The sequence below is a fragment of the Oncorhynchus mykiss genome, chromosome 24, assembly GCF_057628025.1.
Source record: "Oncorhynchus mykiss isolate SJ-2025 chromosome 24, ASM5762802v1, whole genome shotgun sequence".
In the NCBI taxonomy this organism is placed as follows: Eukaryota; Metazoa; Chordata; class Actinopteri; order Salmoniformes; family Salmonidae; genus Oncorhynchus; species Oncorhynchus mykiss.
Window position 1 is genome coordinate 12,213,210 of NC_143045.1, and position 16,442 is coordinate 12,229,651.

At 41.4% G+C, this 16,442-nt stretch overlaps 1 protein-coding gene across 1 annotated transcript; it reads left to right on the forward strand.

Moving 5' to 3' along the window:
• Positions 1–3: 3 nt before the first annotated feature.
• LOC110503745 (thiamine transporter 2) lies at positions 4–16,199 on the forward strand. Its single transcript, XM_021582243.3, has 5 exons — positions 4–443; positions 12,179–12,977; positions 13,777–13,969; positions 15,627–15,768; positions 15,875–16,199. The coding sequence occupies exons 1-5, from the start codon at positions 249–251 to the stop codon at positions 16,046–16,048; spliced, it is 1,503 nt and encodes a 500-aa protein (XP_021437918.3). The 5' UTR covers positions 4–248; the 3' UTR covers positions 16,049–16,199.
• The last annotated feature ends 243 nt before the right edge of the window (positions 16,200–16,442 follow it).

Sequence of the window (16,442 nt, forward strand, 5' to 3'; positions counted from 1 at the left end):
CTAGAAGGAACATGTGAGTGGACCAGAAGCAGTGCCCTTTGAGCAAGTTGTTGATTGACAGACAGAGCTCATTGATTACACACACAACCTGAGACTAGTACGCTACTACTACAGTATTATAGTAGGGAGCCGATTAGCCTGGACAGGTAACACAGTTAAATCTGAGCAGGTAAACTCCAGCATATGTGGCATGAAAGAGCAGACTCATCTGAGCAGGTAAAGCAGCAGAACCTCAGCACGTGAAAGTCATGAAGTTGTGTGGTGACACTGGTGACTATCTCTTTGGATCTGTGAGGCTGGAGGCTTTGAAGCAGTGGAGGGCAGGATGGGGCTATCCCACCACTCTGCTGTGCATCTATGGGTTTTTCAGTACTGTGAAACCTATAGAACCTTTCCTCATACCTTACCTGACAGGTCCAGACAAAAACCTGACAGTGGAAAAGGTAAGCTACTACAGTACTAAAATGTCAATAAAATGTTGTCATTCCCGCACTTTTGAGATTTTGGACAGCACTATATCTATGAGGAGACCATGGAACAAAGTAACACAGGTTCAGTTGTAACAGCCTGATAATGGAATGTTATTCAATATACTAATGCTTGATTAGTGTCTCTACATGCCTAAGAAGTTTGTTTAAATTCATCAATTATCATTGGTTTTATTGACCAAAACATTTTTTTTGAGACCCTAAAGTAAATATCCTAGCAGCCTATCTTTTTTTTATGTTTGACCTTTGGAACGTTCTCCATTTTTAATTTGTATAGTTGATGATAAGAATTATTGTATTTTCTCACAAGATTTAGAAAAGTATAGGCTCCTATGCGGGGGTTAGTTACCTTATATGGTATTTAGACATATTCACATGATTATATAAAATGTCACTTCTTTACATCAGGTTTAGCAGTACAACTAAGAGAATACCTTAGAAAAAAGAAAAGGTCAAACTCATACTTTTGAGTATTAATATAAATAGCCTATAGTATATATATTTTTTTGTTGCATATTTTTGATACTGAATGTTGTCAGATCTTCAACCAAAACCTAATATTAGATAAAGGGAACCAGAGTTTACAAATAAAAAAAAATTATACTTATTTTATTCATTTAATTAAGAAAGTTATGCAACACCCAATTCCCCTGTGTGAAAAATTAATCTCCCTCTTACACTCAGTAACTGGTTGTGTCACCTTTAGCTGCAATGACTTAAATAACTGCTTCCTGTAGTTGTTGATCAGTCTCCCACATCGCTGTGGAGGATTTTTGGCCAACTCTCGCACGCAGAACTGCCTTAACTCAGCGACTGCTTGTTTGAAGTCCTGACACAACATCTCAATTGGTATTAGGTCTGGACTTGACTAGGCCATTACAAAACTTAAAATGTGTTACTTTTGAACCATTTTAACCATGTACACTTGATTGTGTGTTTAGGATCATTGTCTTGCTGCAGGACCCAGCTGCGCTTCAGTTTCAGCTCACAGACAAATGGCCTGACATTCTCCTGTAGAATTCTCTGATGCAGAGCAGAATTCATGGTTCCTTCTATTAAGGCAATATGTCTGGGTCCTGAGGCAGAAAAGTATCCCCAAACTATCACACTACCATCACCATGCTTGACCGTTGGTATGAGGTTCTTACTGTGGAATGCAGTGTTTGGCTTTCGCCAGACATAATGGGACCCATCTCATCCAAAAAGTTGACTGTAGTTTTTGCCAAAAAGTACCTGTAAGCACCTGGACGATCATCAAGACTCTTGGAAGAATGTTCCATGGACAGATGAGTCAAAGGTAAAACTTTTGGGATGACATGGTTCCCATTATGCCCACTGTATTTGGAACAACATATCGATTCTTCAGACATTGAGAACAGTGAAGAAATGCATGCTGAGAGAAGCCACTCTGCAGTGGGCAACAATGGGCCTTCTACGCCTTCAGAGAAAGCTGAAGATTTCTGAAATAATGATTAGAATATAAAAATAATGATTATATTATTATTATTTTCAATGATGTTCTGATTTAATCTCAAATCAAATAAAATTGTATTTGTCAAATGCCCCGAATACAACAGGTGTAGACCTTAAAGTGAAATTCTTACTTGCAAGCCCTAAACCAACAATGCAGTTAAGAAAAATTTAAATGTAAATTAAAATAACAAATAATTAAAGAGCAGCAGTAAAATAACAGTAGTGACGCTATATACAGGGGGTACCGGTACAGAGTCAATGCGTGGGGGCACAGGTTAGTCGAGATAATTGAGGTAATATGTACATGTAGGTAGAGTTAAAGTGAGTATGCATAGATAAACAATGAGTAGCAGCAGCTTAAAAGAGGGGGTGAGGAGACAATACAAATAGTCTGGGTAGCCATTTGATTAGCTGTTCAAGAGTCTATTGGCTTGGGGTTAGAAGCAGTTAAGAAGCATTTTGGACCTAGTCTTGGCGCTCCGGTATCGCTTGCCATGTGGTAGCAGAGAGAACAGTCTATGATTGGGGGGCTGGAATCTTTGACAATTTTTAGGGCATTCTTCTGACACTGCCTGGTATAGAGGTCCTGGATGGTAGGAAGCTTTGCCCCAGTGATGTACTGGGCTGTACGCACTACCCTCTGTAGTACCTTGCGGTCGGAGGCCGAGCAGTTGCCATACCAGGCAGTGATGCAACCAGTCAGGATGCTCTCGATGGTGCAGCTGTATAACTTTTTGAGGATCTGAGGACCCATGCCAAAATTTTTCAGTGTCCTGAGGGGGAATAAGCTTTGTTGTGCCTTCTTCACGACTGTCTTGGTGTGTTTGGACCATGATAGTTTGTTGGTGATGTGGACACCAAGGAACTTGAAGCTCTCAAACTGCTCCACTACAGCCCCGTTGATAAGAATGGGGGTGTGCTCAGTCCTCCTTTTCTTATAGTCTTCAGTTTTTGTTGGAAAGGAAAGAGTTAACACTGAAAGATTTTTCTTTGCTGGTCTCTGGGAAGATAAATCTAGCTAGTTAATTCAGCCACTGGCTAGGCCATCAGAAGTTAGATAAGGCATCTGCCATTCAACTGTTTTAGGGCAAAATGTTGTAGTGACAGTGGAATCAACCAATCACATTTTGAGTTAATGAGTGGGACCGTTTTTACAAAAACGTATGGAGGTCAACAGGTCACTGCACAATAGTGAACAGTAGTTTTCCCACAGTCTTGCTAGCTTTTTTGTTGGCTAGTTTGCAGGAGATGCAGCAGATGTTATCAAAAAGGAAGTTGGTGCTAATTTGTTAGATTCTAACTTTCAACAAGTTAAGTTTCAAATGATCATCATCTGGTGAGTGGAACTGTGTTTTTGAATTCAATGTGCTTGCTGTTGTTTGCCATCTCTTTAAAAATAACTTGTGTGTGAAACATTGTTGCATTTCAAGTGGAACTGACAGCATTTTTAGCTAAATGGACTCTTATTCAAATCCATTCATATACACCCCCAGGAATATGATATTTTTTTATTTTATTGTGACAATTGATCACTTAGAGATGGTCATTTTCACCTTTTCATAAATTCTTAGAATTTTGGGGAATTATGGAAATGAAGGCATTTTGGGGCACGAGTGGCACAGCGGTCTGAGGCACTGCATCTCAGTGCTAGAGGCATCACTACAGACCCTGGTTCGATCCCCGGCTGTATCACGACCGGCCGTGATCGGGAGTCCTATGGGGCGGCACACAATTAGCCCAGCATCGTCCGGGTTAGGAGAGTGTTTGTCCGGGGTAGGCCGTCATTGTAAATAAAAATGTTGTAAAAAAAAATTGAAAATTCTATAGCAATATATAGCAATTAATAGACACTGCACAAAATAAAACCAAATAAAAACATCTCTTGTCCAGGACCGGAGTCTACACAGACCTGTGCGTTTAAGCCATTCAGAGCTACAGTAGACCTTTATACAAACAAGTAATTTGCCACACGGGCCTGCCATCATTCACTTTGAACTGGACTTTGTGTTTGCAGGCTGTTGCAACAGCAGGAATTTAGATCATTAGAACGCATTTGCCAAAAGCCACAAAAAAACACTTGAATGGATTTCTGCAAGTATGTAAAACACCATGGGAGTCCTATTACAGTCCTATTGCTCAAACAACCATGAAAATGTATATTTGATTTGAATTGTAGCCTCATCTTTCTGCAGCTTGCCTGCCAATGCATGCTTGTCCCAGACAAGCATCCAAGCTAACTGGCTAAAGTTGGCTAGCTTGCTACTTCGACACAAATGAGAGAACACCTCACTCTGACCATTGTAGTCGCCGTAGCAGAGCTGGTTAGGCTGTTTACTTGTTATCTAGAGCGTTCTTCACAAACTATTACTTTTTTTTGTGCCTATGTTTACGGACACCAGTCATGTTCATTAGTTGTTGCGCGTTCGTAAATTCATCAGTTGTTCTGCACTCTGGCACACTCAGACTGAGGAGAATGCTCTGAAATCGGAATAGATAGCCAGAGTGAATTTGTGAATGCAAGAGATATGCTAACTGTATAACAGTCATTCAAGTTCTTGCTAGCTAACCAAATGACACCTGCATCTCTAGCTGTGTATAACACCGAAAAATGTCTGTTACCCACTCCTCCAATGGCTTGACATTACATCCTCCTAGCAGCTAGCTAGATATCGGCCTAACGTTAGGCTCTGTGTTTTTAGCTTGCTACATAAATAGATACGCTAGCCTATTAGCCACATTATAACTGACTTGCCCTTGCTCGTTTGATTTTATTGACATTCCCAGCCTTAGTTCAGTGTTGCCAACTCCTCACAGCTATTGGCGGTCCTAAAAGTCGCTAAATGATGGCATCAGTTAATTTGCATATTTGGCCATGTGCATGTAATTGTGATGGATGCTGTAGGAGAGAGGAATAACGTCACGGGAGAGACAAAAAGTGAGTAAAAAACACCCCAAATATGTTTAGAACTACAAATGAGCAAGCTGCAGAGAGTGGCACACACAGCGAATAAGAACCAGATACGAGGCCATACTCCTCCTTCAAGCACTTTATGGACCCCATTGTTAATCCCCGTCATAACAGAGGCATTGTCAGTCCCTATCCCCAGGAGTTTCTCTTTTTTAAGACAACACTTCTCGAGGAAAGCCACAATAGATTTGGCATCTCCTCCCTCCAACTCAAAAAGCCCCAGAAATGTTGATATAATTGTCTGCTTGGTGTCACTAAAGTACCTTATCAATAAACGGCTTCAACCAGCCTTTTGAGTTCAGGGTTTGATTTCCACTCCTTTCGGTGTACATTTTAGACTGAAACATGATGAGATAGACAGCTAGAGGTTTAGCTTATGTCACAGAGAGGCACACACACACAGTTGACAAGGTGAGTAAGTGTCTGAGGCAGTGTGAGTCAAATGCAGTGATTTATTTTTGTGCAGTGATTTATTTTAGACAAAGAACATTTTACATCCCTCCCTGAATGTAAGCCAGGGAGGGATCAGCCTGCTGTGGCTTCCCGCATGCGCGATTCATTTGAAGTCTGGACATGGAGGGGTGAACATCTCCTGCTCTGCCTGCAGCTGGGAGGGACTGCTGCGTGAGGACTGAGATGCCTGTGAGTGCTTTGGGACGGGACGGGACGGGGGGCCACGACAGCACCCGCTGCTCATTGAGAAGCGTAAGAAAGATGTGCTTTCACGTCAAAAGTCTCCAATAACACGAGAAAAAGTCACTAGAGTTGTCCCTAGTCGATTTTAAAAAAATGTGTCGCTAAAGGGGTCTGAATACTTGCTAAATATAGCGACAAAGTCGCTAAATTGGCAACACTGCCTTAGTTACATTCGTCCATTTTTGTCCAGACTATTCAGTCATTGAAACTGAAACAGTGCATGCCGAATGCAGGCAACAAACAATGTTCCAGGCCAGCTGTGATTTACAACCTGATAGCAAAAAAATGTAGACGACCAAGAAATGTAATGGTGAATTCTATTATTCATGCATTGAACTGCATCCATCTATTCAGCCAACAATTTCTTCCTTAGTGTACGTCATGGAGCGTAAGTCAAATATAACCTCTTTTTTTTTTGCAATGGGAAGTAATAGTTATATAGTAACATTAGATTGGGAAATAAATACTTAATGGTTGTATTTTTGCATTCTTATGATTGGTACCTACTGGCTTATTATGTCCGAGTTTATGGACTGCCTTTCCTTTAACATCATGCTGTGTGTGACTGTTGTCTTTCCATCGGCCATATGCAGTGGTGCCTGGAGAAGTAGGTATACTCTAATTTTGCCAAAACGTTCCCAAACGGCCCACCCAGCGAAAGAAAGGCACCCTTTGTGAAATATTGTAGGTTTTCCGTTTTTTTTTATTTATGAGTTTTCCTGTATATTTTTCAGATTTCCACTCTAAAAACCACACTTTGTTAATAGAGAAAATACAAACATTTCATGGTCTAAGAGTCCACAGCAATGCTTAAACCACATCAATCTGATTGGGTGGGCCTGTCAGGGCCTGGCTCCTCAGTGGGTGGGCCTCTGTCCCCCAGGCTCATCCATGTCTACGCCCCTGATGCAAACAGTACATGACGACAAATTGCAAATAGCCTACTAACCAACACTTTGGACTAAACGTTTTCAATACCTGGTTTACATACCTATTGTTGCCTTAGTTAGTAGTTGTGTAAATATAAGTTGAAACGTCTTTCCTACCCTACCAGCTACCGATGTCAATCTTCTGTGAGCTGCTCCATGCCAAAACCATTTGGGAGCTGCACACTCTTGCTGCCTACAGATTATATTCCGTTGAAACTAGGCTGTGTGCAGCGCGCATGTGAATACACTGTATTTCACGTGCTTTGCGATCGTGTAGGCTACTTTGTGCATGCTTTCTCTATTGTACTACACAATTGATAAATCGTATACCTCCACCATACTACTTTGACAAGCATCGGTAAAGATTAAGTAGTGAGTATAAGCAATGCCCACTAAAAAAGAAAAGGGGGTATACGGCTTTTACCTGTGTATACCCACCTCTACACCACTGGCCCTTTGTGTTTTACAAAAGGTACACTCCTACATTGAGTGGAAGCTGATAAAGTTTTTTACCCGACCGACCGGTCTTGAGTTTAGTTTGTTATTAATTTGACCATTTAAAAAAAATCAAGGACCCATACATCTTGAAAAAAGCCATACATGCACATGAATAAAATAGGATAACACACAAAGTTTGGGACTTATTTCAATTGTGGTCCTCTTGAAACACGATGGCTAAGATCAAGCACGGTTGAACACAGTATGACAGCTAGATAATAAAACATAAAAACATCTGATCATTGCAGTTACATCGTAGGGTACATTCATATGGGCACAGAATACAAGTGTTTAACTTTACTTTTAAAGCTGCCCAGAGAGGACATCGTTTTTATGGGAAAAGGCTACACATTCCACTCTGAGGCTCCCGTATACAAGAAAGTACCTTTCCCAGCATTACTCCTCAACCTGCATAAGCGCTGCACTATAACACTGCACAGGGGCATTGGGTGTTACATAACTTTGTTTATGAAATAAATTAAATAAGTATGCAATTGTTGTGTTATTTGTTCACACGTTTCCTTTATCTAATATTAGGTTTTGGTTGAAGATCTAATAAGATTCATTAGAAAGTGGGCAAATACCTTTTCCCAGCCTTGTATATTAATGTTGGTCAATTTAGAGTTTTTGGTCAATATGAAATTCATAAGATAAAATGGAAATATTTGTTGTGAATTTTATCCAAATATCAGTTTCAAATCATAACATTTTGCAATTACCCTTATTTATTTTTTACTCTTGAAGAGTGTCACATTAATCCCACAGCTTGTTACATACGGTACATTTAGAAAGTATTCAGACCCCTTGACTTTTTTCCACATTTTGTAACGTTAGCCTTATTCTAAAATGGATTCAATTATTATTTTTTATTCCGTCAATCTACAAACAATACTCCATAATGAAAAAGCAAAAACAGTTTTGAATTTTTTTGCAAATGTATAAAAAAAGGAAATATCATAAGTATTCAGACCCTTTACTCAGTACTTTGTTGAAGCACCTTTGGCAGCGATTACAGCCTCGAGTTTTCTTGGGTATGACGCTACAAGCTTGGCACAGGTGTACTTGGGGAGTTTCTCCCATTCTTCTCTGCAGATCCTCTCAAGCTCTGTCAGGTAGGGTGGGGAGCATTGCTGCATAGCTGTTTTCAGGTCTCTCCAGAGATGTTCGATTGGGTTCAAGTCCGGTCTCTGGCTTCGCCACTCAAATCAAATCAAATTTTATTTGTCACATACACATGGTTAGCAGATGTTAATGCGAGTGTAGCGAAATGCTTGTGCTTCTAGTTCCGACAATGCAGTAATAATCAACAAGTAATCTAGCTAACAATTCCAAAACTACTACCTTATAGACACAAGTGTAAGGGGATAAAGAATATGTACATAAAGATATGAATGAGTGATGGTACAGCGCGGCATAGGCTAAGATACAGTAGATGGTATTGAGTGCAGTATTTACATATGAGATGAGTATGTAAACAAAGTGGCATAGTTAGGTGGCTAGTGATACATGTATTACATAAAGATGCAGTAGATGATATAGAGTACAGTATATACATATACATATGAGATGAATAATGTAGGGTATGTAAACATTATATTAGGTAGCATTGTTTAAAGTGGCTAGTGATATATTTGACATCATTTCCCATCAATTCCCATTATTAAAGTGGCTGGAGTTGAGTCAGTGTGTTGGCAGCAGCCACTCAATTTTAGTGGTGGCTGTTTAACAGTCTGATGGCCTTGAGATAGAAGCTGTTTTTCAGTCTCTCGGTCCCAGCTTTGATGCACCTGTACTGACCTCGCCTTCTGGATGATAGTGGGGTGAACAGGCAGTGGCTCGGGTGGTTGTTGTCCTTGATGACCTTTATGGCCTTCCTGTGACATCGGGTGGTGTAGGTGTCCTGGAGGGCAGGTAGTTTGCCCCCGGTGATGCGTTGTGCAGACCTCACTACCCTCTGGAGAGCCTTACGGTTGTGGGCGGAGCAGTTGCCGTACCACTCAAGGACATTTAGAGACTTGTCCCAAAGCCACTCCTGCGTTGTCTTGGCTGTGTGCTTAGGGTCGTTGTCCTGTTGGAAGGTGAACCTTCGCCACAGTCTGAGGTCCTGAGCACTCTGGAGCAGGTTCTCATCAAGGATCTCTCTGTAGTTTGCTCTGTTCATCTTTCCCTCGATCCTGCTGCCACCACCATGCTTCATCGTAGGGATGGTGCCAGGTTTCCTCCAGATGTGACGCTTGGCATTCAGGCCAAAGAGTTCCATCTTGATTTCATTAGACCAATTTGTTTCTCGTGGTCAGAGTCCTTTAGGTACCTTTTTGGCAAACTCCAAGCGAGCTGTTATGTGCATTTTACTGAGGAGTGGATTCCGTCTGGCCCCTCTACCAAAAAGGCCTGATTGCTGGAGTGCTGCAGAGACGGGAGAACCTTCCAGAAGGATAACCATCTCCACAGAGGAGCTCTGGAGCTCTGTCAGAGGGAGCATTGGGTTCTTTGTCAAGCAATTGATTTATATTTATAATCTCAACCAATACCATACCAATCTACTGTATTTCTAATCACGGGAACCCTTTAGTTGACACCCAGCGTCATAACATGTTATGATACGGTCATAACCATGTCTTAATGTCATAACAGCTGACATAACTTGTAACAACAACCTGTCATAATATGGCCATAACACTGTCATGACCCATATATTGTGTGACCAGTTGTGAATATATTGACAACTACATAAGTGTGTCAAAACAATGTTTTTTTCCCAGCCAAGAAGTATCCTCTCATTTGAAAGTTTGTTTCTTAAGTAATTTGTTGTTGTTGTAATGAATTCTGTTCACTGTCATGCTTTTTTCATCGATTTGAACTAAAATACACTGTCAAGAAGCCTTTTGACCCTCCTGTGTCACTTTACTTGGACTAAGAAAATACACTTTGACACTGCCTAGAAGCATTATGACCAACATAATCATATAAGCCAGATAGGCCTATCACGTACATGCCCTTATGTCAGTCAATCAAAAAGAGTCATCAATACTTCTCCTGAAATCTGCTCCTGCATTCAGTCCAGTCATCAGCAACAGAGCATTGTGGTAGGTGCATGTCTGACATCAATTTGTGAGCAATTACAATGGTAATTTAATATGGTCAATTTCAGAAAATATTATATAACAAGGGGCATACTTTTGACAAGTAGGCTATGACAAGGAAATGCAATGTTTTACCTTGTGTGGTAGGTTGACACTTGTGTAGGCGTCATAACCAGCCATAAAATAATGCAATATACAGTGGGGCAAAAAAGTATTTAGTCAGCCACCAATTGTGCAAGTTCTCCCACTTAAAAAGATGAGGCCTGTAATTTTCATCATAGGTACACTTCCAGATAAAAAATGTTTAAAAAAATCCAGATAATCACATTGTAGGACTTTTAATTCATTTATTTGCAAATTATGGTGGAAAATAAGTATTTGGTCAATAACAAAAGTTTCTCAATACTTTGTTATATGCCCTTTGTTGGCAATGACAGATGTCAAACGTTTTCTGTAAGTCTTCACAAGGTTTTCACACACTGTTGCTGGCCCATTCCTCCATGCAGATCTCCTCTAGAAGACTTTCTATGGGGTTGAGATCTGGAGACTGGCTAGGCCACTCCAGGACCTTGAAATGCTTCTTACGAAGCCACTCCTTCGTTGCCCGGGCAGTGTGTTTGGGATCATTGTCATGCTGAAAGACCCAGCCACGTTTCATCTTCATTGCCCTTGCTGATGGAAGGAGGTTTTCACTCAAAATCTCACGATACATGGCCCCATTCATTCTTTCCTTTACACGGATCAGTCGTCCTGGTCCCTTTGCAGAAAAACAGCCCCAAAGCATGATGTTTCCACCCCCATGCTTCACAGTAGGTATGATGTTCTTTGGATGCAACTCAGCATTCTTTGTCCTCCAAACACAACAAGTTGAGTTTTTACCAAAAAGTTATATTTTGGTTTCATCTGACCATATGACATTCCCCCAATCTTCTTCTGGATCATCCAAATACTCTCTAGCAAACTTCAGACGGGCCTGAACATGTACTGGCTTAAGCAGGGGGACACGTCTGGCACTGCAGATTTTGTTTCTGGTGTCCTTTGACAGCTCTTTGGTCTTGGCCATAGTGAAGTTTGGAGTGTGACTGTTTGAGGTTGTGGACAGGTGCCTTTTATGCTGATAACAAGTTCAAACAAGTTTAAATACAGGTAACAAGTGGAGGACAGAGGAGCCTCTTAAAGAAGTTACAGGTCTGTGAGAGCCAGAAATCTTGCTTGTTTGTAGGTGACCAAATACTTATTTTCCACCATAATTTGCAAATAAATTCATAAAAAAATCCTACAATGTGATTTTCTGGATTTTTTTCTCTCATTTTGTCTGTCATAGTTGAAGTGTACCTATGATGAAAATTAGACCTCTCATCTTTAAGTGGGAGAACTTGCACAATTGGTGGCTAACTAAATATTTTTTTGCCCCACTGTATGTCACAACAGGTCTAAAGATGCTGTATGTGTCATGACAAGTTACAACATATGACATGGTTAGGACTGTGTCAATGTGTTAAAGTGTTACCCTAATCATTGTGAGTCAATGTACCAGGTGTTATGATACCTTTATTGCCTGCTTGATAAAAAAAGTGCAATGTATTGAATGACGTGAAGAAATATAAAGAAAGTATTCTTGGTAGGGTCCACTGATGACGCGTTCCAATGCTTTTTGGGAACTCATAGCTCCCAATTGGTGAACTCTGGATGTCATCATGAATGCATTTGAGTGCTTGAAATCTAAAAAACTATTAAACTAATGAGAAACTAGATGGCTAAGCAAGATAATGTTGCTAATAAATGAGTTAGCTTGCTTACGTTGACAATGTGTCAAGCCATAGACTATTGGACACATTACTAAGGTTGTAAATGGCTATGTCCGCCATCTTTTGATCTGAATGTGAAAGGTCAGGCATCGTCATTCATTCTGGTCTGAGTTTCCCACTTGGAACTCAGATTTGGAGGGTCATTTAGTGGGTTTTCCGACTCGGGAATTAATTTCTCAATACTTACCAATATGAACACACCACCAGTCTTTGACATCATTACCATTTACCTCAGGTGACCAATGAGATTTTCCCTGTGTGGACATACTCCTACCTGGCTGTGCTGGTGCCCGTCTTCCTGCTCACCGATTGGCTGCGCTACAAGCCCGTCGTGGTGTTCCAGTGCATCAACCTCTTTGTTACCACGGCAATGCTGCTCTGGTTGCAGGGAGTGGCAGCCATGCAGGCAATGCAGTTTGCCTACGCCGTGGTGACAGCCAGCGAGGTGGCCTACTTTTCATACATCTACAGCATAGCGGAGCTGAAACACTACCGCAAAGCTACATCCTACTGCCGTAGTGTACAGCTGCTAGGCTACACAATGGGATCTGTGCTGGGACAGTTGCTGGTCAGTTTCAACCTCATGTCCTACAACAACATCCTGGTACTTACCTTGGTGTTGCTCTTCATCGCCCTGGTGACTTCCCTCATCCTGCCCATGCCACAGAGAAGCATGTTCTTCCATCGGAGTCAGGAGAGGCATGAAACTGGAAATGTAGAAGAACTGGACGCCCAAGAACTACCAGAGGCCCTAGGAAGAGAGGGCATGTGTGCAGGTGATGGGGAAATGGCAGAGTCCCCTGAGGAGCCAGTGAGAACTAGGAGCTGCAGCCAGGTTCTTATCCAGCTGTGGAGAGACTTCCTCCAGTGTTACTCTACCAGGGAGCTGCTGTACTGGTCAGTGTGGTGGGCACTTGCCACCTGTGGCTATAACCAGACAGTCAACTATGTTCAGGTGCTGTGGCAGCACGTAGAGCCATCCCAGAACTTCACAGTCTACAATGGAGGGGTGGAAGCTGTGTCCAACCTATTTGGTGAGTAGCCAAAAACGCTTTAGACCCATTTCCTGGCGCCGCCATGAAACGTTGTGTGCGCAGTACGAGTCGGCTCTGACTGCGACCCACGCCCCGCGGCCAGGCCAGAATTTCCCAGGGAGGCAAAGTTAGTTAACATAGCGGCACAGAGTCGATGTGCGGAGGGAGGCACCGGTTAGTGGAGGTAATATGTACATGTAGGTAGTTATTAAAGTGACTATACATAGATAATAACAGAGTAGCAACAGCGTAGAAGGGGGGGGGGCAATGCAAATAGTCTGGGCAGCCATTTGATTAGCTGTTCAGGAGTCTTATGGCTTGGAGGTAGCCTCTTGGACCTAGAAAACCGGTACCGCTTGCTGTGCAGTAGCAGAGAGAACAGTCTATGACTAGGGTGGTTGGAGTCTTTGGCAGCTTTTAGGGCCTTCCTCTGACACCGCCTGGCTTCCTGCCAATGGTATCCAGGACCTAGGACGGCCTAGGAACTGTTCCTAGGCCGTCATTGAAAATAAGAATTTGTTCTTAACTGACTTGCCTAGTTAAGGGGCAGAGAGACAGTTTTTTACCTTGTCAGCTTGGGGATTCGATCTTGCAACCTGTCAAGCCATAGACTATTGGACACATTACTAAGGTTGTAAATGGCTATGTCCGCCATCTTTTGATCTGAATGTGAAAGGTCAGGCATCGTCATTCATCCAGTCCAACGCTCTAACCACTAGGCTACCTGCCACCCCCCTCACAAAGGTATATAGCAACATCATGTAAAATGTTAGGGCTCAGAGCACTGTGTTTCTTGCAGGAGCAGCAACAGCCTATGGTATTGGTTTCACCCAGGTGGATTGGGCCCAGTGGGGAGAGTTGGCTCTGGGTTCATTCTCTGGCCTGGGAGCTGCAGCCCTTTTCACGATGACTTTCACAGCCAACATCTGGGCCTGCTACGCTGGCTACATTGTCTTCAAGTGCCTCTACATTCTGCTTATCACCATAGCCATGTGAGTGCAAATACAGTAATGATACATTAAGAACTGCTGCCGTCTGAAGAACAATATGCCTTATTTCACATTTAGAAATGCCCTTTTGATGGTCAATTGTTAAAGGGACACATGTTACAGGGACCTTACACTCCGAAATCAGATGTTTTCATACCTCCAAAGTTGTCTAATGTCAATATGAGTGCCCATCCCACACCATTGGTTATGTAGATAGATCTAGTTAAACATCTCATGCCCAAATTAATGGAAAAGATAATTACATGGTGCCCGATTCAAACTACTACGCCTTTCTTAATAGTTGCTATTCAGACTTACCTTATGCTGGCTTTGCAGGCGTGGTTCCCTTGCATACGCTGAAAACCCTCCTACTTGCAGGCCAAACTTTTTCTCGTGGAGTTTTCATTCAATGCGGCTTTCAGTACATTTATCTAATGCCATCCCTTTAAATTTGGGGTAGCTTTAATTTCAATTCTCTCCAGAGTCACTAGAGTATAATATGGAGAGAACATTCAGAATATTAGGGATCAATGAAAGAAAGCCTTGTAAATACACTCGTATTGGTCTCCTTTTCAGCACCAATTGGTAAATTAAAAAAATATATATACTCTGATCTTGTATCCTTAATAATCCCCAATAATCATGGAACTGTGATGACAAAGGGTCCAGTCGTTGTGAACCATGCACCGGGTTTAAACGGCTACGTGGTCTGCGTCCCATAATGATTCAAATAGGCTACTTAATTGTAATACGTTAGCCTAATATGGTCCACTATTACTAGCGAACCTCAGGAACAACCACACAAATGTGACAGATGAATGGTAAAAGAACAATGGAATGATGTAAAATGTAAAGAAACTAACAATAAAGGGAGTTATAAATGTATTGGTATAACGATGGCTACCGACTGTGGCAAATATTTAACACAATACAAATTGTAAACAAATACAGTGAAAAGTCAGGGCGTATAATTAAAACATTCTAGAAATCATAAATCAACTTGGTAGGTTTGTCACTATACTGTCATATGCGCATGTCTACAGATGCCGATAGTTTGAGTCTCCAAATTGCATCCCTGCAGGTTATAATACCAGCATTTCATAAGCATCAGTGGGAAAATTGATATATCCTAGTTTTCTGGCATATGACTGGTTTCACATTTGTCTCCAGCAATCAGAGGGCAAAATATATTTACAATCCCCTTATCTAAACAACTTACTCATTTACCTAGAGCTTATCAATTTGTAAAATTAGTGCATGGAGAATGGTTTATTTCTATTGGGAAAAAAATGACGTTTCTCAGAACAGACAGGTTGCTCGACGCCATTCATTGTTTCATCATGCGTGGTGGTGGAATTATGAGGGAATGAAGCAAAGGTCAAAAGGATATCTGTAGACATACCTCTGTCAAACCAGAATCTCTGAACGAATACCTGGCTGCAAAATGTGGAGTAGAGAGTAATGTTCCATTTGCGTTCGCATAACTTAGGTCTGAATCAGCCCCATGGTGTTTATCTATTCATTTTAGATTGTGGGATATAGCTGGATCTTTAAAAAACTAAATGGCCTGGGACGTGGAAACCTTTTTAGATCTGAAATGTAAAACAATTAACCTTAAATATTTGGTAGAGGGAAAAACATGTGCCCTCTTTCCTTCCAGGTTCCAAATTGCTACTGATCTCTCTATGGAGAGATATGCACTGATCTTTGGAGCAAACAACTTTGGGGCTTTGGTCCTTCAGACTATCATCACATCTGTTGTGGTGGATGGCAGGGGGCTGGGCTTGGGCATCATCCCACAGGTGAGTTAACAGTTCAAGTGTCACAGGATAAAAATACCTGCTTGCTAGCCCTACAACTGAAGAATAAGGGGGAAAAAAACATACCTCTCTCCACTCTTCCCTGCAGTTCATCATTTATGGAAGCTACTTCTCAGCCATCGCTGTCATTTTCTTTCTGAGAGGTGTGTACACGATAATGAGAGTGCGGCAAAGCCACAGAGACTCCACCGCTGCAGAGGAGCCTCCAAGTCTGAAAGACAGTGACACTTGCCCTGAACAAAGACTGAGCAGAAGAAACTGACCACTGGGCCCTGGGTTGATTCGGTAGGCACAGAATGGGAGAAAACGTTTTGAAACGTTTTACCTGAATGTGTCCAAAAATAATTTTGTTTTCTGTTGCAAAACGTTTTGGTACATTGTGACCTACTGAATTAGACACCGATGACATTCCAGTCTGTTTGTTTGATATTTTTTACACAGTCTATGGTTTATTCCAGCAGCCATACTCCTGAGCAAGATCTCCACATTCAGACTGCAACATCTTCATAGTGACATATACATATATATATATATATATACATATACATATATATATATACATATACATATACATATACATATATATATATACATATACATATATATATATATATATATATATATATAGATAAAATATTTAAATGGAGATGTACAGT